At 43.4% G+C, this 23,481-nt stretch overlaps 2 protein-coding genes across 5 annotated transcripts in view; one reads left to right on the forward strand and one right to left on the reverse strand.

Moving 5' to 3' along the window:
• The window catches only part of SIM2 (SIM bHLH transcription factor 2), a 47,370-nt gene extending 43,643 nt beyond the window's left edge, over positions 1–3,727 (forward strand). The window contains exons 8-10 of one of the 3 annotated variants that reach the window (XM_041487794.1): positions 1,113–1,260; positions 2,327–2,495; positions 3,230–3,727. In XM_041487794.1, the coding sequence (XP_041343728.1) occupies positions 1,113–1,260; positions 2,327–2,495; positions 3,230–3,712 (800 nt within the window). In that variant the 3' untranslated portion in view covers positions 3,713–3,727. The remainder of the gene's footprint in view (positions 1–1,112; positions 1,261–2,326; positions 2,496–3,229) is intronic. The other 2 variants (XM_041487795.1, XM_041487796.1) reach the window with 2 other exon arrangements.
• A 7,449-nt stretch (positions 3,728–11,176) lies between these two features.
• Positions 11,177–23,481, reverse strand: part of HLCS (holocarboxylase synthetase) — a 118,848-nt gene continuing 106,543 nt past the window's right edge. Inside the window, exons 9-12 of one of the 2 annotated variants that reach the window (XM_041487753.1) lie at positions 20,375–20,489; positions 16,899–17,112; positions 14,852–15,062; positions 11,177–12,498 (exon numbers count right to left, since the gene is read on the reverse strand). In XM_041487753.1, the coding sequence (XP_041343687.1) occupies positions 14,894–15,062; positions 16,899–17,112; positions 20,375–20,489 (498 nt within the window). In that variant the 3' untranslated portion in view covers positions 11,177–12,498; positions 14,852–14,893. Of the gene's footprint in view, positions 15,063–16,898; positions 17,113–20,374; positions 20,490–23,481 lie in introns of both variants that reach the window. The other variant, XM_041487752.1, reaches the window with a different exon arrangement.

Genomic DNA, 23,481 nt, shown 5'->3' on the forward strand with positions numbered 1-23,481 from the left:
ACTGTATAGGAGAGTAAGAAGATGGAGTTTCCAGAGGAATGATCCAAGGCCACACAAGAGAAGAACCAGCTTCAAAGGCTGGGCATTATCTTCTAGTGAATCCTAAGATAAAGGCCTGGCACTGAACCAAAAATATTTGTGGTTGGATTAAATATTTGGAGATGCTGCACAACTCCTGTTACAGCACAGCCTCCTGCCAAAATATCCTTGTTCACAGAGGATCCAGAATAGCTCAGGGAGGATTACATGCCCGGTGAATTTATCAGATATCTGATTCCCCTCTCTGTCCTTGCCTTTGTTTGGGTGCTTCCCAACCAAAGATTTTTTTTTTTCAATTTTACCCTTTTAAATCAACCTTCATGATTACAGAGGAAAACAACCATCACAAAATAAAATACATTGCAAAATATATGATAATCTGTCAAGCTATGAAAGAAGTGCTTCCAAATAATCTGGAAAAAAATCTCAAAATCACAGAATCCTCAGGGTTGGAAGAGACCTTCAGGATCAAGCAGTCCTCACCCCAAACCCTGTCCCCTAGGGCCACATCCAGACTCCTGAACACTTCCAGAGACTCCAACACCTCCCTGGGCAGCTCATCCCAAGGCCTGACCACTCTTCCAGGGAAATTTTCTTTTTCAGTCTCCAACATGAACCTCCCCTGGTGCCATTTGAGGCCATTTCCTCTCCTTTCAAAAGAATTGTGTCCACTTCAAAATACTTTTGCTGCCCTGAACTTTTCTTTTGCAGTTAGAAATTTTAAAGCAGTGTTTGTGAAGAATGCAACCATAGGTGACCCAGAGAAGAAGGAATACAAAACTTAGGAGACTTCACATTTTATATAAATAATAATATGGTGTTATGAATCTATAGAAAAGGGCAGCATAGATAATTTTGCAGGGGGTTATTTAAAGTTTGTTGCGAGGAAGAGGATGGAGGGTGTTAGGACGTAGGTTAGACTCAGAAATCTGAAAGGTTTTTTCCAACATCACTAATTCTGTGATTCCGTGAGGGAGAAAAGCGCTTGGCTTGCAAATAAACCTCTCCAGGAAGAGGTCATGAGACCAAAAAACATGAATTTTTAAAACATATTCTTTTCCTTGTGTTCACAGTGCTGGTGAAAGGCCAAGTGACCACCAAGTACTACCGGCTGCTGTCCAAGCAGGGAGGCTGGGTGTGGGTGCAGAGCTACGCCACCATCGTGCACAACAGCCGTTCGTCACGGCCTCACTGCATAGTGAGTGTCAATTATGTCCTTACGTAAGTCCAAATACTTTGTACCATTACCTGTTATCACTAATTGAGTCACTAAGGATTAAATCTGCCAAGTTTTCTTGGCTTGTGTCTTCCAGTGTCGTTCTGTGCTCGCGTGTTGCAGCTTTCTCTGTTTGTACGATCTCATCTCTTCAGTTGAGAGAAAACATTGCTGTATTAATTATTATCATTATTATATAGATCTTCATCTTGTCCAGGGAAGGGCAGTGGAGATGGTGAAGGGGCTGGGAAGCATCTCATGAAGGAGCTGGGGGGTTCAATCTGGAGCAAAGGAGGCTCAGGGGGGATCTCATTGCTCTGCACAACTCCCTGACAGGAGGGGCAGTGAGGGGGGGTCAGGCTCTGCTGCCTTGTCCCAAGGGAAAGGAGGAGAGGAAATGGCCTTAATTTTGTCAGGACAGGTTCAGATTGGAGATTAGAAGGGTTTTGTCTTTTGAAAGAGTGATGAGGCCTTGGGATGAGCTGCCATGGGGAGGAGGTGGAGTCACTCTCTCTGGAATTATTCAAGAGGAGTCTGGATGGGGCCCTTGGGGTGATGCTGGTGCTGCTGGGTGATGGTGGGACTTGATGAGCTTGAAGATCTCTTCCAAAGTTGAATATTCTGTGATTTTTTGATCAAAACCAATCTTGCAGCTTGTGTGGTTTAGTTACAAGCACACGCTGCTGACAGAGGAGGAACATTGCTCCTTTTCCTTTCCCCAGGGCAGAGACCAATTCCTGGCTGAGCAGGAGACAGATTACTTGATCTCTGTCTTTCCATGGTTACAAACCACAGGGAGCCAGGGATGGCTGAGGGAAGATGATACAGCTCAGGCTCAGAGAGAGGGGACACTTCACCCAAAGGTGTTTATGTGATTCCCAGTGGAATTTTTTTATAGACTTCCATGGGAATGAGGTCACCCCATAAGATTCTCTGCCTCCTGACATCCCCAGACTCTGTGAAAATCTTGGAAGAGTAAAAATTCAAGCCCTGTGAATGCTAACATGTATTTTTACAGGAGTTAGTTTGGATTTTCCCATGGTTTTAATTTACTGGGCTGTTCTTTTGCAGAGATATTGAGTACAAGGAACTTCAGTTGTCACTGGACCAGGTTACCATTTCCAAGTCACAGTTTTCATGCAGAAACTCAGTACCTACCTCGCAGGAAACAAGGAAAATAGTAAAACCCAAAAGTAATAAAATGAAGGCAAAACTCAGAACAACACCTTACCCGCCACAGGTAAATTTTCCAGCAATATTTAATTACCAGTTGTTCTCACTGAGTGCTTGGGACAGTGTAGAGAATTTACTATAAAACAGACTATAGGATTGTCCACCCCAGGAAATCCCTCATAAAGCAGGACAAAATAAGATCCTTCTTCCTTAGGGTGGAAAGTACAGGTAGCACAAACCAGCTCTGGCAAGTGATGTAAAACCTTTGGGATATGGAGTGTGTGAAGCACTTCAAACACGACGTTCTTTCTTCGCAAAAAGAAGAAAATCTTGTACTTGGAATTGTGCTGTGAAAATCTGTGCTGGTGTAGAATGTGCGTCATTTATTGTTGGTGTGTGGAGCTCTTCATGTCAGGAGGAATTTCCCCATGGAAAGGGTGCCCAGGGAGGTTTGGAGTCCCCATCCTGGGAGGTGTCACTTGGATGTGGCACTCAGTGCTCTGGGCTGGGGACAAGGTGGTCACTGGGCACATCTTGGACTGAGTGGACTGGGAGGGCTTTTCCAGCCTTAGTCCTGTGATTCTGGAAAACTGAAGTGCCAAAATTATCAACTCAAAGCAGGATTTTTGTTCCCACGTGAAGGCAAGGTCACGAAGAGAGGAACTTCAAACGCGCTGCTCAGTCCATCCCTTGAGCCAGTGAGTCCCAGCTCTGGGTGCCTGTCTGAGATGTCCTGTACTTTCCTACAAAAGTTCCTCCTTTAACTCTCTTCCCCTGCTCTTTTCCCTCTCTTTCTCCCAGCAATACAGTTCGTTCCAAGCAGACAAACTGGAATGCAGCCAGGTGGGGAGCTGGCGCTCCAGCCCCGCTGCCAGCGCCGCCGCCCTTCAGGAACAGAACTTCCATTCAGAGAGCAGCGAACTCCTGTACGCCCCTCCCTACAGCCTGCCCTTCTCCTACCACTATGGACACTTCCCTGTGGATTCCCACGTCTTCAGTGGCAAGAAGCAAATGCTGCCTGCAAAATTCGGGCAGGCCCAAGGGGCACCCTGCGAGGTGGCACGGTTCTTCCTGGGCGCGCTGCAGACCAACGGCGAGTGCCAGTGGCACTATGCAAACTCCCTGGTTCCCAGCAGCCAGTCACCCTCCAAAAGCCTCCCTGAGCAGCCAGTGAACATCATCAGGCACAACCTTGCACAGAGTTATGAAGGTGGGTGTCGCTCTGAGCCAGGAGAAAAAGCTCGGCCGCGCGGTGGATGGGGAGGATTTGTGTTCGCGGTTTGAAAAACGGTTTTGATGCCTTGGATGCCTTCTGGATCCTGCAGTTTGGGAAGGACATTGAGATGCTTGAACACATCCAGAGGGGGCAACGAGGCTGGAGAGGGGCTGGGAACACAAACCTCTGGGTTGGACTCGATGGTCTTGGATGTCTCTTCCAACCCAGTGATTCTGGGAATTCTGTGAGTGGCTCCGTAGAACAGAGGCTAGACAAGATTAAGAGAATAAGAGCAGGTATTTATTAAAGGCCTCCACAGACACACCTTGGGCACTCAGAAGCCTCCCAGAGGCCTCACCCAACCTGGACAATGGTCACCATATGAAAATAAACACCACCTATTCCCATAAAAATTGAAGCTTGTCCTTTCTCAGCACAAAGCCACTCTGAATGTCTTTACCTTACAGAGTGATAATTCTGCTTTACTTGATAATAATTCCGAATTTGAAAATGTCTCCCATCACCTGCATTATTCCACTGTGCAGATGGTCAGGGATAGAAATTCTTTGAGGAAAGGCATTGACTTTTCTAAGGTGGAAACCTACAAGAAATAACCTTGAAAAATTATAACACAACCAAATGTAAAGATGCTCAAAATACCCTCTAATCACGGAATCAGGGAATAATTAGGGTTGGAAGGGAATTCTGGGGATCATCTTGTCCAACTTGTTTTTTTCCACTGTATTCAACCAGAACAGGGTTTCTTGCAGTGGTTTTGGCAGAGATTTATCTCTCATTTTAAACACTCCTGATCTCACGGCTGCCCCAACTCCAAAATGAAACTGAATCAAGTTGTGACGGGCAAGGAACAATGTGAATCAGCTAAAGCAACAAAAATATTTGGACAAACCAGACTCTGGCAATTCAGGCTATTTTGGGATGGTGTCAAGTATCTTTAACTCAATTAATGGCATTAATTAGTCCCCTGGCCCAGCTTCCCCTTCAAGTCAAACACAGCCCTGAATTTAACTGTTTTTATGAATGAACCTTGGAAGTTCTGCTGAGATTTCAGGTTGCTGCTGACTTTAGCAAGAGCAGCCTTGATTGGACTGGATTTCCCCGCTGTTTCCTGCTTTACTTTCAGTAACTGTGAGAATTATACAAAAACCTGTCACAAAAATATGCAAAAAAACTAAACAAAACAAAACAAAAAACCAACCCAAAACCCCACCACATCTGAGTTTATTCAGACTTAGTAAATACAGGGGTTCTTTTGAGATTTGAGGTGTATCTGAAAGTGTCAGAGGGCATCAACAAGTGCAGAATTCAAATCAGCTGCTGCAGAACTCCCAGGAAATCCTTCATTACACTCTTTTAAGCAGAATTCCAGTTTATCACTTTCCAATCCAGAGCCAATCCTTGGATTCCATCCACATCTCTCTGCATTCATAATTTTCATTAATTAAAAATCACTGATGAGGACTGAGGTACTGCTGTGCAGTCAGATGGAAACCCTCATTTCTTGGAATGGAGGAGGCAGTAGTGGAAATTTAAAATAGAAAAATAAGTTAAAAATAAATTATTTAAAATAAATTGTAAAAAAATTAAAATAAATGTAAAAAAAAAATTTAGGTAGTCTCCAGGGTGCCATTTTAGGTAGGCTCTTGGGTATCAGAATCAAGTATTTATTCACTTATGGGTGGAGATATCCAAGATCCAAAGGGAATATTAAAATATAAATATATTAAAATATAAATATGTTCAAAGCTGAGCTTGCTGCATCAGACAGAAGATGGAATCAGACATCAAATGTGCTTCCCACAGAGGAACAAATATTTTCTGCCTGGGGTTTGTCCTTCACAGGATGGTTTGACCTCACCCATGATGGACCTCACCTCACTGCCAGCAGCATTTTATTTCACTTTTCTGTGGTTAGGCTGAAAATGAGCAAGAGGGAAGCTCTTCTCACAGCCTAGAGCAGGTTAAATCCTTTTCCTTAGTTTGTGCTCCTCTAATTTGCTGTTTCCTTTGGTTGCTCCTGTGGACTGCGGGGGAAAAGGAGGAGTTTTAGACCAAAAATAGGAAATGTTTTTGTCCTTTCTGAAGATGCTGTGGGGAAAAAAGAAAAAAAGAAAAACAAAGGCAAAAAAAAGAAAAACCCACAAAAATAAACACCCCGACCCCCATCACCACAAAAATCCCCACCCCCAAAAAAACAACCCCCCAAAAACACACAAAACCAAAACAAAACAAAACAGAAAACCACAAAAAAACCAAGCAAAAAAACCCCCCACAAAACAAAAAAGGAAAAAAAAAATCCCAAACAATCAAAAAGACCCCAAACCCCAAAAAACCTCACAAAAGTCCCCCAAAAAACCTACATATTTTGATGATAAGGATAAAGACTTAAGTAAATCCTCCCTATCCCCAGTAAACCTGCAGGAACAGGGTAAAAAAACCCAAATCCCCAAAAAAACCTGCAAGGAACTGCTGCTATTTTTCAAGCTCGTCCCACATCACATTTCCCCATGAGGAGGAAAATGGAGCTGAAATACCAGCGGTTCCTATTTCTGGTTCTTCTTCCACTGAAGATTTTGCTGCTGGAGTTGGGAGATGTGGGTCCTTTTTTGAGCATTTTGATGCATTTTGATGGATATTTATTGGGGATTTGACAAATGTTGGCTTGCTACAATTAACTCCCTGCAAAAGCATTTTGAGTTGTATAAAAAAATAAACTTTTTTTTTTTTAAAGGAAATACGTACATATTTCCTTTGAGTTGAGGAGAAAAATATGGTCAAACTCAGGCATGGGCAAAAGGGGAAAAAAAACCAGAGCTTCCCCTATAAACAGGATTTCCACCCAATTTTTCCAGCCTTGTTTCCTCCTCAAGCAGACTCAGCACTGTTGCACTTTTGCTGAATTCTGAACCTTTGGAAGCGACTTTTTCGGTTTTTGGGTTTTTTTTCTTTTTTTTGCATCTGATCTCCCTTAGGTTGTCAAGTGCTGCTTTTTTCCAGTGGCTCACTGGAGAACTGACAGCCAGGGAGCTTCAAAGCAGGGAGGATCTGCTTAGCATCATCATCTTCGATCCAAAGGCAAAGCCAAATCTGACATCTGGCAGCCGGCTTGGATGCGAGGCCATTCCACATCACATCCACGGCAGCATCTGCCAAGAGCGCCGTGGGCCAAAGACATTTTTCTCCATGGAAAATAGCTCCTTTTGGAGAGATCAGAGATTGGAGGATGATGGTGCCAAGCCATCAAAGCTCTGAAGAAGCACGTAGCAGATACGACTGCCTGCAAATCAGATGTTTCTGCTTCTGGGATCTGGTTTTGAAGCTTCTTCCACTTTTTCCCAGCTGGCCCAGTCATCATAAAAAAAAATCATTTCAGTGAAGGCAACTGTGTTTTTAGTCAGAAGTTTCCTTTTTACCATTGAAATTGCTGCTGTGGGTACCACAGGACCTGCTGGTCACTCAGTGGTGCTGTTGGGCCTTCTGAGCTACCTGTGTGAAGCTCTGTGCCACCAGCCATGCCAAAACTCAGGTAATGAGGAAAAAGATGGAGAAAATCTGTGAAAAAACTCCCCAGGTTTAGCCAGTGCCTACTGGAAGAAAGAAATGACATTTTGCAAAGGGAATTCCCCATGAGAAAAAGACATTTTGTCTCACCTTTGTTTTTGGAGAGAGAATAATGGAGAGGAATCAGCCCATGCCTTGGGTGATTTGAAATTAGGGTTCAGACCAGGACAAGCACAGACTGAGATAATCTAAAAAAAAATATCTTTTCATGGGCAGGGGTTGTATTGAGACCTGTTCTATCTCTGCCTTGTTTGATAAAAAGGAGAGAGAGGGACTTTTTATAGGGACAGGAAGTGACAGGACAAGGGAAAATGGTTTTGAACTGCCACAGGGCAGGGTCAGATCAGAGATTGGGAAGAAATGTTTTGCTCACAGGGTGGTGAGACCCTGGCACTGGTGAAGCTGTACACAGTGACATTTACTGAGCAAAGCTGGAGGGCAGTGAGGGACAAACTGGTGAGTTCCACCAGTCCCAGTGGCCAGGAAAATCCCCTCCATCCCCTGCCGTGCTTTGGTGTCCCAGATAAAGCTCTGGTGCCAGGGAGAAGCCAAGTTCCAGATCTTATTTTTGTTATTTTATAGTGTGCAGCAGAAGGAAACGAGAGGTGTTATATGCAGAGGTTTATATGAAGAACATTTTTTTTTTTCCTTGACCCCCTCCTTAAAATAAACTCAAGATTTTTTTTTTAATCATTATCATAAAATATGCATTCTAGTTTAGGGTTTTTTTGACAAATTGTGTGAAACCTCGCATCAACTCTCCACCCAACCCCCTGACAAAAGGACTTTGTTGAGAGAGTGCTGATTTTGAGCAACCACAACACAGCTGTCCTACCCAAACAGAAAAAAGCTTATTTATTAATTACCAAAAAGTTTTAAAACTAAATAAATCAACCCTACATTTGATTTATTTAACAGATTTCAGTGTTCTGAGATTGTTGCCACTACCATTTATCTTGACAAGGGACGATATGACAAATTAATAGGTACAAAGATAGGTATTACAGGGTTACAGGTCTTGTCATGGCAAATTGGGACAAATTATGGAGCAGGAACTAATTCCCCACAAATAAGAAAAGGAAACTCCTAAATCCTGTGTTTCCCTGAGTATTCTGGGGGAAGCCTGTGCAGATTTTCAACCCAGCCAGTCACAAATACATCTTAATAACAGCACCAGAAATGTTTTCTTTACAGTCAAGAGAATAATGAACATTTCTGCCTTATTTTGAACTTATCAGCAGAATTGTGAGCTTTGAAAATTCCAGCTCTTAACACGATGAACTTCCTCCAGCATAAATCCTGTTGTCAGCACAAAGGTAGGGCTGGAATTCCCTGGTTGGAGCACTTCACAAATCCCAAACAGCACATTTGAAACTCTCACATTTGGCCCAGCCAGCCAGAAATAGATTTTCACCCCTTTATTTTTAATTCTTTGCAGAGGATGGATCTGTGGGAGTTTAACTGACAACACAGCCCACGGTGGTTTTCAACCATGTCCCCAAACACTGTGAGTGGATAAAACAACAAAAGGCTCCCTAAACAATAAATGTGGCTCTAGAGCTCACTCAGCTCCATTCCTTACCCCAATTCAAGCTCAATTCGGAATTTTTCAAACTTTCTGTCATCAGACTCTAAAGAGAACTTCACTGAAAAACCTTAAGCACACTGGCATGGTGGAAGGTTCCCTCGAGGAGCTTTAAGGTTCCTTCCAACCCAAACCATTCCATAATTCTTTGAAGAAAATTCTTACCTGGTTTGTATAATATGGAAAAAACACTTGCTCATAGATTGCACCTTGTCAGAAAAATCATAATTAAACACTCAGTCCTAAAAATTCCATGTTCTCCATCTTTTCTATGCAGCAATAATTCATCCCAGAATGGTCTGGGTTGGGAGGGACCTTAAAGCTCATTCAGCAGTTCCAAGCCCCTGAAATGGGCAGGGAATTTTCCATTAGAATACAGAAATAAAGTTATTTCCTTCTGTGTATGAATATTTATTGCTATGAGTACACAAAAATACTTTAAAAGCAAAGGCTTGAAAACAATTTTCAGTATTTTTTTTTCAGTGCTTCCTGTTAAAGGTTAACAGAGAAGCCTTTATTATTATTATCAAATTAATATTCACTTGGAAAATGAACTTGAACTGAACACTCTCAGTAGTTGCTTTCAACTGCATGAAAAATACATTTTGTGCTAAACAGAACAAAAAAAGCCAAATCAGTGATTACAAAAAAAACCCCAAAACAGAACCAAACCAGCACAGTCGCTCCCTGTAACCTCAGTTTGTTCAGTGCTGGAGAAGCTGGCAAGTCTCCAGAAAAGCTGTAAATGTGGATTATAATCATGCTGACCCCATAAATCAAAGGCAGGAGACACCAGTTGCTTTCCCAGTTGGTTCAGAGCCCTCCCAGCCCCTGCTCCTCATAAACGACCCCAACTCCTGAAAAGATAATTATGGGTTCATTTTGTTCAATTAAATTAAACCCATGCCCCACAAAGGAGCCACTGGCATGGTTGGCATCATTAAAAAGAAACCTGATGCCCAACCTCTCCTGCTGCACTTTCTCCCTCATTAGTGGCACTGCTGCATTTGGGTGTTCCTGCAAGTCCTGCTTGCTATAAAAACACCAAAATTGGGCTTTGCTTGAGAAAAACACCATTGATATTTTTCAGCTCGATATTTTTCCACCTTGTTATTCCCACTTCCAGGCTTTATTCCAGCAGCCTGAGCAGAGGAGGTGTTCCATCATTCTCCCCCAGGTGTTTTAGGGGAGGTGGTGCCCAGGCACAGGAAATTTCCCTGCGAGGCAATAATGAACCAATTAAGAACTCACAGCTGATAATGCAGGGGAAGGTGCAGAAAAGATGGCAAAAGCAAATGTGGGAAGGATTTTTTTCCTGCCACTCTCCAAGATTTAAACAGCAATTCCATGTTCCCATCTGGGAGTAAATTACATTGGGAGAAAAACAGGATTTTTTTGGTCAGTTAAATTACAGATGTTCTCAGCAAAATCACAGTGCAGAACAGGGCACTGCCATCATAGTGAGCAGTGTTTTAATAATGAAACATGTTTTTAAAAATGAAAATAAAAAGATGGTACTGAAGGGGAATGTGAATTGAAATATATTATGAAAAATAACCTCATTTCTCTTTAGTATTTGAGCCACACCTTTGTAGTGAGACTTCACAAGATTTTAACTCTTGGGGTAGTTCAGACCTGACAAGAAAATAATGGAAAATGGGTGAAAGAGAGTGAAAGAGGGAATATTTTACCAAAATCATAGAAAATTTGGGTTGGGAGGGACTTGCAAGATCTCATTCCAACCCCCTGCCAGTCAGGGAATCATCCACCAGACCCAGGTAAAGCTGGAAAAGTGAATTCCACAGCGAGGGGTCTCCAAGTTTCGGAAGCAGTGCAATGGAAATAAAACAAGGTGATAAAGGCACAGATAAATCCCCAGCTCTCTGTGCCCTAGGATTCGAAAAACATAATTTAAGGAAATTCAGCACAACAGGTGCAAAATTGGGGAAATCATCACTGAAAGTGCCAATAAATGGGAGATCTGCCAGAATTTCTCCAGAAATCTCAAGACAGGACATAAATTCTTTTTTTTTTTTTTTCCAGCATTTCAGTCACACTTCAAAAATGCCACAGAGGAAATATTGTTATTCCAGTTTTTTCCTGAAGGTTAGATTTTGCTTTTTTTTTTTTAATATGATGCAGATAAAAGCTATTTGGCAAGTGTAGGTGAAGCACGCAACCCAACCAACCTATTCAAGCTCAGAATTATATATGTATTCCCTAAAAATGTAAAGCATTTTTGCTTATTTATTATGTAAAACACAACTGTTAAAATGTTAATAAAATCCTGTAGCCAAAGGAAACCTGAGTTGAATTTTTCTTTTTTTTTTTACATACAAAACAAAGTATTTCACAAAAGGCAATGGTGCATATTGAAAATTTATTTCATGTGCGACATGTTCTATATTGACAATTAATGTACTATAAAACACACACAGTTTTAAAAATTTATTGTATTATTGCCACGTTGCATTTTAAATTAAGACACTTGGACAATGCAAATAACACAGAATCACTAATGAGATACTCAACACTTGACAATTCTTCCCTGCAGTTCTTTTTTATCCATCATTTTTTGACCTCTGCCCTTTGCTGGGCCCAGATTTAATTTCTTTGGTGTCTGGTCAAGGCAGCGCATCCCCACCACCACTTAGCCATGCAAATGTCTTTATCAAACCAGTTACCCCCAGGAACCAGCACAAATCTTTCCCATGACAGATGTTTTGATTGTAGAGATCTCCAAAGAGTTGCAAAAAGTAATTTTTTTTTCAGGCTGCTGATGCAGCTGAATCAGAGAAAGCAAAGAAACGAATTTTTGCACAGTGAAGCAGCAGCATAAAGAATTAAATGCTTTAATATTATTTCCAGGTAATAGCCCTTGATTTGTTGGATATATTAAAAAATAAAAAAAAAAGCTCTGAAGTCTTATAAAAGCTTTACTAGAAGCAGGATGTGCTGCCTGGACTCTGAAATGTGAAGTACATTATTACTTTTTCAAACCTTTGGAAGCAGCTTTGTTGCTGACTGGGCACGACCCACCCTGGACTCGCACACGTGCCAACACACCCAGAAGTTTTCCTATCAATAAACAACCCCCACAAATGTTTTCACCATGAGAAATGTTCTACCAGAGCCCAGCAGGAAAAAAAAAAAATTAAAAAAAGAAGTCCCAGTAATAGGGACATGGTAATAAATGGGTTTTTTGAAAGCACTTCATCAAGAAAATAGTTTAAGATATGACCTCAGCCTCACAATGGAAGAGGTGTTTTACTAATCCAGACAGCTGAACGAAATGAAACATTTTCAGAGCTTTATTCCTGGGGCTGGAGCTGGCTGGATCTCTCCAGCCCCACATCCAGGGACACCCCACACCACATTTGTCTGTCACACACAGAGAACAAGAAAAACAAGGATTTTCCTGCAAAAATGTTGTGGCTTTCTGGGCGTGCCACGTTGGGCAGAGGAAGAGTCAGACTCCACCTGACAGAGACTCAGGGACTTCTCCAAGGACTCCATCCAGCTGCTCCTTGTCCCATGGGAATTCTTTTTGTCTTTGGTTCTTCCCAAGGGAAAGCAACAAATCCTTCGTCCAAATCCAGGAGACACCAGAAGAGGCCACTGAAAAGGCAAAGTGGCTCCCACAGCAACCCCAGTGCTCTGGCACATCCAGGGTTGGGCAGCTCTCCCCTGTGGCAAGGAAATTCCACTCCAAGTTTCTTCCCAATGCAGAAATTTTGGGAAGAACCTGACAGTTTCCAGCGAGAACAGAATCAGCTCATCACTAAGGCAGCTACAAAAGGACCAACAGTAACCAGGAAATGTTGCAGCATTTAAAAAATGCTGAAAAATTCCTCTGCTGCTGCTCAGCCACTAAAACTCATTCTGCCCTTCCAAAATTCCCATGTTTTATCCTTTTCCCCATCTTGTTTTTTTCCCCAGTGAAGGGAGAAGGAAGTTTTAAGGAAGCCACTCAAGCCCCAGCCCGAGGCACGACCTGGTTGTTCAATCCCTCCAGGCACTTCCCAGTCTGTGTGGAACATGAACAAAACCCTAAAGGTGCTTCCTGCAGGAAAATCCTAAAGCTGAGACAGTTTTACCTACGAATTCTGGCTTAAGGTGAAGTTTTGTAAAACTCTGTGGTTGGAAAAGCAGCACCAGAGCTCTGCTTTGCTGCAGTTTGCTCGTGAAGGAAAAGGCAGAAAATAAATAAGGATGCAGCAGGAAGATGTGAGTGTGCATGTGCACACCCACTTTTTATAGATCTATATATAAATATATGTTTTTTTTTCTTTTTATTGAAGCTTTTTAAAGCCAGACTCGAGTCTCAGTTGATTAAAACATGCATTAATATTGAATTCTTATAACAAAGGCAGCTGCCAAACCTTCTCAGCCCGAAGCAGTTTTGAAAGCATCTGGTGGGAAAAAGCTAAACTAGGTGCATCATTTTAATTATGGCAATTAACAGCAGAGTGTGTGCAGTTCTAGGAGATGCTGGTGTGCAGCCTCACGTGATCTGGATCATGGGGGAAAAAAAACCCAGCAGGGTTTGGACAATCAGGACAAATCTTCTGTGAGATGGAGCATAAAATCCTAAATTTAACAGGGACAATTTAATTTCTACTCTTGCTGCCAAACCACCCAAACCCTAATATGTGAGGATTGGTCAAAATTACCATTAGAGACAAGTTTCCTTGTTTTAAGACTTCTTGGCTTTGGAGCTGAAACAATCTAAAATGTTTGGATTGTTTATGAAGTGAACTTTAACCTAAAAACCCCATTTCTGGCTAGAAGACAGTAGTTTCCTTTCTGCAAACCAATCTGGCTGATCCACCATGAAAAAAAAAGAAATTAAGGTGGCCACATCCCACCTGGGACAAGCCTGGCTGGCACAGAATTGTTTGGGGAGCTGTGGTGGCCAAGTCTCCTTGGGAGAAAACCCCACCAAGCTCCCACGTGGCTGCTCCAGGAGAATTCCCAGGCTGCTCCCCCCACCTGGAAATGTGCAGGCAGCCCCAAAAATGAGCTGCTTTCAGGTCAGCAGGTGTTAAAGCTCTTGCTTTTAGAGCTTAGCAGCAAAACCAGACACTGGCTTGGGAAAGAGGGTGACAAAAGGGCTATGGAAGAGAATTTGGACATGGGGGAATGGTGTGATTTCTCTTTCTCACTGCAGTAGTTGTTTGCAGCAGGGAATTTGATTTATTCCCTTGATTTATTCACTTAACTTCCTTGAGATAATGATAAAATTACTACTAAATTCTAAATTAATTACAGGTTTCACCCCCTGAGATGGGGTTCTACAATAACTTGGGTGTGACACAGCTCCAGTGGGTTTTTTTCCTGTAACCTCTTGGAAAACCATGATTTAAAGGACAGATGAGATGATTTACTCAGATCCAACTGACTGAGAAGAGCAGAGTGCAAATCACTTGGATAACCCAGCACAGCTCCTAAGTGCTGATGGAATACTCTCCCAAAAACTCAAGGCAGCCATTAAGAGTTGCAGACCTGAGATCAAAGCACAGGTTGGTAAATTATTGTAGAGGTCTACACAGAGAAGAACCAAATCAGGATCTTCACTCAGACCTGGAATTAAGCACAGTGGTGATCCCAGCAATTCAGGAATATGTGATGTTCCAGCTGGTTTTAGTACAGACAACACAGAAAAACAGAATTTAGTTAAAAAAAAAAAAAACCCAAAAAACCAACAAAGTAAAAAAGTAAATATTGTCCTGCACTGTGCTAAATCACACAGAAACAACAAAAAAAAAAAAGGAAATGTTGAGCCACTTCAGTCTCTCCAGTACAGGCCGTAAATGAAGAGAAAGTTCTGTTCACCACAAATATTCCTTTGCAATCAGACCCCTTGCAAAGAACAGATCCTTACAAAGAATGGCAACAGAGGTGTGTTTTAAAGTTAATGAAAACAATAAAGGCCTTCAGCTGTGAGATCACCACCTCTTTTCAGCTGCTGACGTTACCCACAGCAAACACAAAGCAGAAAATCAGAAAGAAAAATCAAACTTTCAGTTACCCTTCCCACCTTGAGGTTGAGGTGACAGTGCCCAGTACTAAAGAGTTCCTGTCAGTGCTTGGGGACGATGAGGTTCCTCAGCATGTCAAAGGAGTTGCCATCAGGGTGCACAGACTCCACGCCCTTGCCCTCCTGGTGCACCTGCAGGTATCCATAGTCATCCACCCCAACAATCCAGGCCAGCGCGCCCTCCTCGCTGCGGAGCCGCACCTGCTTCCCACTGAGAATTGGGACAGAAAACAGAGAATTCTGTCAGAACTGCCCTGGGCTGGAAATGCAGGATGTGCCTGGGTGTGTGTGTTCTATCTCCACCTGTCAGAGCTGGGGCAGTTCTCTGCTGTTCTTGGGGCAGTTTTTTCTTTATCTCTCCCACAGCCAATCCTCCCTCCAGCAGATCTCTGCTGTCCATGGCCAGGGAGTGTCCCTGCAGGGCTGATCAAATTCCATCATCCCATGGGGAGATGCTCCGCCCAGGGCAGGAGCCAAGCATTCCTACCTGGATACAATCTGAGCCTGGGACAGCACAGCAGCCTCTGCCCACTGCATTCCCAGAGGAACAGCTTTCTCCTGCCCTGCATTCCCAGAGGAAGAGCAGGCCCATCTCCAGCAGCCCTGGAGGTTCAGAGGAAAACTGCAGCCTTGTGCAGGATCCCTGCTCCAGCAGAAGCACAGCTGGCACTGCAGGAGGGCTGAGCCACCATGGGATGGGACTGTGCCACCACCCTGACCCACAGGGGGCCAGGGCATGCTCTGACTCCATCAGTGGTGTTTTGTATTACTGCATTTTAATTTTACTTTTAATTTTTCCTAATAAAGAACTGTTATTCCTACTGCCATATCTTTGCCTGAGAGCCTTTTAATTTCAAAATCATAATAATTCAGAGGGAGAAGGTTTACATTCTCCATTCCAAGGGAGGCTCCTGCCTTCCTTAGCAGACACCTGGCTTTTCAAACCAATACAGCAACACATGGACACTGAGTAATTAAAAATAATGCCTCAAGAATTCAGCTTTTCTATTTTTTTCTAATCCTGTACTGCATTAGTGCATAACTCTAAACTCCTTATAAAGTCTTAATTACTCTCTTCACATTTTGCTCAGACAAAACAATCCCTCTGGGCCTGAGACCCAAGGACACCCTACAGCCTCAGGACCTGAAAATATAAAATAAAGTGAATTGGGAGGGAGCAAACTGGAGGTTAATGACTTCATTATCTGAAGCTGTAATTGGAGAATTAACCCCTAATATGCAAATGGACCAAAGTGATAATTGTGTGAAACACTGGTGACCATTATCCAGGTTGGGTGAGGCCTCTGGGAGGCTTCTGAGTGCCCAAGGTGTGTCTGTGGAGGCCTTTAATAAATACCTGCTCTTATTCTCTTAATCTTGTCTAGCCTCTGCTCTAGGGAGCCACTCCAAGGCACCAAAATCACCTCAGAGGACTCATCAGAATCATTAGAAGGATCATGGAATGGTTTGAGTTGGAAAGGACCTTAAAGATCATCCTACTCCAACCCTGACACCTTCCACTGTCCCAGGCTGCTCCAAGCCCTGTCCAACCTGGCCTTGGGCACTCCAGGGATGGGGCAGCCAGGGTTTCTCTGTGCCAGGGCCTCAGCACCCTCACAGGGAAGGCTTCACCTTCTAACAGAGTATTTCATTTCTCACCTCAATGGTTCTTCACATAGATTGACTTTCAGCAGCATTTTCTACCTGCTTGAATTTCCTTTTGTGGAATGAACAGAGTTGGAGTTAATCCAAACAATCTATTGTTTTTTCCTCCTAAAAGTACAGCAGCTTCATCCATCTCAAACCAAATCATTCCAAATTCCCTATGTTTGGAGACGATACATGTAAAATACCTGAAAGCATTCTTTAACTCATGCTAATCACTGATTTATTATGTGCTACTTCAATTCTCCCTTAAAAATGTGCATCCTGTTTGGGAGTGTATTTTAAATTATTCGCTCATAACAAAAGGAATTTTGTGGAAAAAGACAAAATACCCATGAGTTCTTCCACCAATTTTATTAAAAGAAAGTTTGAGGATTCTTACCTGTGTACCCAATACTTGTAGTACTGGGGAAGAACTCCGTTGGGCCCCTTCTCCTGGAAAACCTCAATGAGCCTCTCCAGCACAGTCACAGTCCTTGCAATGAGACAGTCTGCACTCAGAGGCTTCAGCTCTGTCCCCTCTTCCCTGTTCAACTTTGCAATGAGGTCATTGATGCAGATGGTGGGGTTGCTGTTATTCACATTAAATCCAAAGCCTGCAGAAAACAAAGAGAAGGACACAATCAAAGAGACAAACTCTTTGTTGCCACCACAGCCCACACTTAATTCATCTGCTCCCTACAATTATCCCTCAGGATGGCTCCCAGAGCTGGCTTCGTTCAGTCTCTTACACTTTTCAATCTTCTTTCTCCTGTAATTACAACTCTTAGCTCAGATTTTGCTCCTTATCCCCAAAAAGGCTCCTCAGAGTTAGAGAGGCAAATCCAGCACAGCCTTTCAACCACACTCCATCCTACCAGTGAGGGCTGGGAGAGGATAAACTGCACCTTGGTTCCAAAACCATTCATGTGAGACATTCCTGTACTCCCTGGAAGGTCCTCAGCCCACTCAAAGAACAACTGATCCTACCCTGAGATGGAGTTTTATCTCCCAGTCTAAAATTCAGCTCAGAGACCTTTCTGTTTCCTGCAGTGAGCTGAGTGCCCTTTCCAAAAACCCAGACTTTTCACTCAGCTGATAAGCCTCGTTTGGCTTGCTCAGGAAAGCCCAGAAGATTTGATTTTAACTTTGCAAGACTCCAGTTTGCCTAATCTATCTCACCACAGCATATCCTTTAGAAGCCTCAAGCCTCTCACTGAGATTTCTCCAGCTGGAATTCCCAAATTCTGAGTTGGCAGAATGCCTCCCTTGTTTAAATATGGCTCCTGGGGCCTTTTCTGCAGCCTGCTGAAACAGGCTTCGAGGGATGTAAAGAAGTATATTGTATTACCTGTTTATTTTTTTCTCCTAATAATTTGGGGTTTTTTTCTTCCCTCAGACATTTGGGATAAAACCCCCTGTCTGTCAATCAGGTTTGGGCACGATGCAGCTCCATCTGCAAGGAGGTGCAGATGTCTTGATTTGTAAATTTGCTGTTCAAAAAATTTATATTAACTTTGAGAAGGATCCCTTCAGTGAAAAGGAGTTTTTGATTTTTAACAAGTCAGGGAATGCAGACAAATGAGGCACAGTGATCCCAACACACCAGTCCTGTGGAAATGAGCTGAAATGGGTTACTGGAAAGAGATAAAGGAAAATGAACTGGAAAATGCAACGAGCTGGGCCAGTAAATCCCAACTCAGCCATCTGCACTCCAGTGTGAGGGAACAGAGACACCGTGGCCACTGAGGGGGTCACAGGGCCTTGGGGTCCATCAGCAGCCTCAGGATCACTGCTCAGCCATCCAAAAAGTGGGACACAACAGCCACCCTGTGACAAGGAGCTCAGCTGAAGCCCCAAGACCTGGGAATGAACACGGCAAAGGGGAAAAGGCAGCCAGGAAATCTAAAAACCACGAGGTGCTCAGGGCTCTGGGGACACCTCTGCAGTGTCCACGGAGAAGAGAGCATTCAGCAGTGCCCCTGCCGTGCTGATGTGGCTGATGGATGTTGCAGTGGTGGATCCATGAGGATCTGGACGTGCCTGAGCAGAGGCAGAGGAGCGTTCGCCGGTCACGCTCGCTGGCTGTCCCCTGCATTCCACTGGTGCTTGGCTCCTCCGCCTGCTCCGAGTCTGGCCCTCACATTAATGGTGAATATTCTTCTCAGAACTCCTCCTCCAGAAGTCCCAACACCGTAAAGTTCTTCAATTTTATATTTCAGATTGGAAAAAACAGGGGTTTTGGTTGGGTTTTTTTCCCCCAAACTGTGTTTAAAAGTGAAGAGTGTCACCTGCAAGGCTTGAGCAGTGAAAATGCAGGTTTGTCTTTGATCTTATTCTCCTGAGCTCCTCCTTGGAGCAGTGAAGCCACAGAGATGATCTTTGATTTCCATCATTATCCTCATTTACGGGAGATTCTTGGGAATGCCATGGAAAGAGTGAGTTCAGTGCCTGGACATGGCACTGAGTGCTCTGGGCTGGGGACAAGGTGGGCACAGCTGGGACTCCGTGGGCTGGGAGGGCTTTCCCAACCTCAGGGATCCTGGGATTCCGTCTAGGAAAGGATCCTTTGGAAAAGGGGTGATGGATCTGACACACCTTTCCTGCTGGGGAAGCTGAATCTCATCACTCCTACTAATACAAAACTTAAATGTCTTGAGGCCCCTCTAGGACTCCCAGGGAAACACAGCACTGGAGTGATGGAAAAGATCCCTGGATTCGTATGGAGCAAGGAGGTTTCAATTTTCAAAGCTCCCAGGTGAAAACAGACTGATGAAAATAGGCATTTATCTATACCTCAGACCTACCAGATGGATATCAGAGAGAATGGATACAGAAAGTCTCCATTTGAATTGGAATATTTTGATGTTTAGGGTAAGAATGGAAAGGTCCAAACCAAATATGTGAAGTGCTTAAGAGATACTTGATGTAAGGAACTATTTTTGGATGTATTCCTGCTTTCCTTATGTTAACCAGACTGTAGGAAAACATGGAAGTTGTAAATGGTTGAAGGGGCACAGAGAGATTTCTTAGGTTTCTGTGCAATCTCCATTCTGTTCGAGTCGCTTATTTACAAAATGAAGGTGTAAAATTGAACGGAAAATGTCATGTCTGGGCACGTTTCACAGAAGGAGGTGACATCTTCAACTCTTTTCTTGCACCTCTAAAATCACAGAAACAATACCATGACCACTCCATTTTTGCAGGATACATTACTTGTGCAACATTCAAATAGCAAATATACTTTTTGTTTCTTTACCCTTGTAGACTTGCTAAGGCATTTCTTTCCATTTTCTACACACAGCAGAGACAATTACTTTTGGGATCAGAATCTGGAAAGTTTCTGAGCAGATCTGGGATGCTTAGGGGAAAAACTTCCTTATCACAGAGCAGGATGATTATCAGACTAAAGACGATAAAAATATCTCAATAATTAAAAAATGAAAAAACATTACTCTGTGTATGTAGCTCTTCTTTTGATTTAAAAGGCATGTTCTTCATTTAACTATTTTTCATGTTACAAAAAATCCATAAATTGGGAAAAAAGGATAGAGTTTTCAGTATATTCCACTGGTTTTGCAATAAATCAAGGAGGACAATTTCCCTCTCCCATGTAATGCTCTTCCTTTGAACTCTACTACACCAATCCAGATGCTTGCATTTATGTTTTACTTGTCAAGCATATGGAATTATTAAGGAGAATGAAAACATTTATTTTGTGCTTCCTCTGGATTTCATGTTGTGCTTTATTTCCTTATGCCTGCTGTCATTATTTGTTCTCATCGTTGCCATTTTTACTGATATAGACACTGATAACAAAATCCTCCAGAAAAAAACCAAAAAAAGCAGCACAGAAAAGCTTCAAAATAAGACATTTACCAATGAGAATATGAAATGTTGTTTCAATGAGTGTTGAGTTTACCAGAACTCCACCAATCTTCATCAGATCACTGTAGTAAATATCATTTGGCCATTTAACTCGCAGCTCAATGTCCTGAAGAAACAAAACCAGACATTTAGAGACATTCATGGCTCATTCATCACTCCACAGTCTGTAGAGAATCATGGAATGGTTTGGGTTGGGAGGGACCTTAAAGCCCATGCAGTGCCACCCCTGCCATGGCAGGGACACCTTCCACTGTCCCAGGCTGCTCCAGCCCCAGTGTCCAACCTGGCCTTTCAGGCCCTGCAAGGCCACCCTGAGCTCAGCCCAAAGCTTCTCCTGTGCAGCTGAACAATCCCAGCTGTGCCAGCCTTTCCTGCCAGCAGAGCTGCTCCATCCCTCTGCTCATCCTGGAGCCTCCTCTGGGCTCTCTGCAGCAGCTCCAGCTCCTCCCTGTGCTGGGACAGGGCTGGGGCAGCTCTCAGGTGGGCTCTCACCTGAGCAGGGCAGAGGAGGAGAATTTTCTCTACCTTTTTGCTACACCCAAAGTGCTGCTGTCAACTGCTGCTCATAATGAGAATCTACTGAAATGCTTCAAAAATGCTACAGAAAATGTAACCGTGCCTGGGGAACCTTGCAGGAACTGATGCCTCAGGTTTGAGCTTTTCTATTTTTCACATTCTGTGCTGCTTTAGTGTGTAGGGCTGGGCTTCATATTAGGGGATGGTGAGCTCTCTGCACAGAGCAGGGAGACAAAACAATTCCTGCTCTAGCTGGGCACCAAGGACAAATGATCCAAATCTCAGCCCAAGAGCACAAACCCCATGGGCTGGAGAGAGAAAAACAAGCAGGATGGGAGTGCAGGGGCTGAGCTGGAATTGGACACTGAACTGCAATGTGCACATGGAGCAGAGCTGATCCCAGGGAGAGACCCCGTGAGCGCTCGTGCATTTTGGGACCATTTGGGTTCATCTTGGGTGCAGCCCTGGCTGGGCTCTTGTGCTGCCCAAGGTGGATCTATGGAGGCCTTTTCATAAATCCCTGCTTTATTCTTTAACTCCATCTAGTCTCTGTTCTAGCTCAGCCTTCTCAAGGCATCAGTAGTAGGAAAAGAGACAGTGACATCCTGAATTTCAGAAAGGAAATTCAGCAGACAGGAGAAATCCCAGTTCCCAACCACATAAATAGTTCAGAAATATCCCAAAGCTGTCCCCGCTCTCGGCAGCGCCGCGGGGCTGGAAACACAAACTGAGCTGTGACAAGGTCCCAGCCCCACAGAGCAGCTTTTGTTGAAACCACAGGGCTGAGCTGAACTTTGCACTGGCTACTTAAACACAAAAAGAAATCAAATGTGCTTCCTGCAGTTTGAAACACTGCCCACGACTGCTGCATCCCCGGGGGCAAATTATGGGAGGTGCTCCAGGCCTACAAGAGTCGCATTCCCTCCTATTGTAGGGGATGAAATCCCTTTACAGGATGTGTGAAAGCTGCACCTGGGTCCGTGTCTACTTTCCTGACAGATTTAAAGGCCAGGGAGGAGTCCATGACACATCCACTGACAGGAAATACTACCTGATTTTGCTATCAAAGCATTCTGAGGGAAAATATCACCAGCTCCTATTCGTTATGGGAAGGAACTTGGCTCCTTGCACTGGGGGAAGGTTTTCAGGGGACTCTGGAGAGATGGGAGGTATGACACAGTGAAATGGTGCTCGCAGTGATGAAAGGGCTGCCAGAGGGAGAAACACACACCTGTAAGACACCAGACAGTAGCTCTGTGACTGAAGTGACAACAAGCAGCAAGAACAATTGAGTCAGCTGGGTGTTCTCATGACTTTGCCTCAGAGTGGGTTCACCAGGTACCACACAAAACATCACAAAAAACGCGGGAAATTGAGCATGTTCTTGTCTTCACTCACTGCTGATCTCAGAATGGGAGAGCAAAGCATCCTCTTGACTTAAAGCCCATTAGCATCCTCAGCATTAACATCTGACAAGGGAACTTCCAACTGAGCCCTCAGATCTGCTCTGGGAGGACCCACAACAAAGGCCTCAGCTGCTGCTGGTTCAGCAGAGTCAGTAATTGTGGCATCCTAAAAACAATGACTGGATGATAAACTGATACATGGACATTTTGGAACCAGCCCAGAGGAGGCTCCAGGATGAGCAGAGGGATGGAGCAGCTCTGCCAGATCCCTTCATAACCCAAAACATTCCATAATTCCATCACTCTGTAGAACATCCCATTGTTTGTGGCTGCTGCAGCTGGCATGACATGGACATAGGGAAAAGCCTTGCAGGACTTGAGTCCAAAGGGGAAATTCAAGCACTGAGTTTTTGATAATTTTTAAAAATTTCTTGCTGTAAAGTAATTGATTCTAAACCTTTAACTCTGTTTTGCCCCCTTGCCAAGGGCTGATGTCCCCTCAGGTTCAGCAGATCTGCCCTGGTCACAGAAAGCTCTTTACTGTCCAAATGCTCAGTACAGTACACACATTGTTGATCCACATTTTTTACATCAATATTTGGACCTTCAGTCACCTTTTTCCTCTTGAATGGAATAAAATTAAAAAATGCCACAGTACATCAGGGCAGGCACACAGGAGCAAAACCACCTCCATTCATAAATCAGCTCCTTCCCCAGTCATCTCCATATTTTATAAAACTAACTCTTGTCCCTTCGTTTTTAAGTGGTCAAATTATCCACTCCAGCCAAATATTTTATATTGCAAATTTTAGCCTGAAGCATTTTGTTTTTCCAGTCAGGTTATGAAGCACTGAATTTAGAAGGTTTTAATAGAAAGGCTGACAGACCCTAAACTCCAGCAAAGCTACTGGGTGCCACTATAATAAAGTTCATGTGTAAATGTGTATAAGTCATTGATTTTCTGTAATATAGGAAACATATGCTTTAGTTAACTACTTCTGTAAAATACCAAAGTTTTATAGTTAGCAAATATTAGGAAATGGTAACATTAAAAAGGAGATATATGAGGTGATAAAGAAGACTGGTTCTTCATTTTAATACTGATGACAGGACACTTGATTCCCTCTCGAGAGCAATTCTCCTCAGTTCTTGCTTTAGAAATCAGTTTTCAACCTT

Source organism: Pyrgilauda ruficollis, unplaced genomic scaffold (assembly GCF_017590135.1).
Source record: "Pyrgilauda ruficollis isolate IOZ18807 unplaced genomic scaffold, ASM1759013v1 scaffold84, whole genome shotgun sequence".
Lineage (NCBI taxonomy): Eukaryota > Metazoa > Chordata > Aves > Passeriformes > Passeridae > Pyrgilauda > Pyrgilauda ruficollis.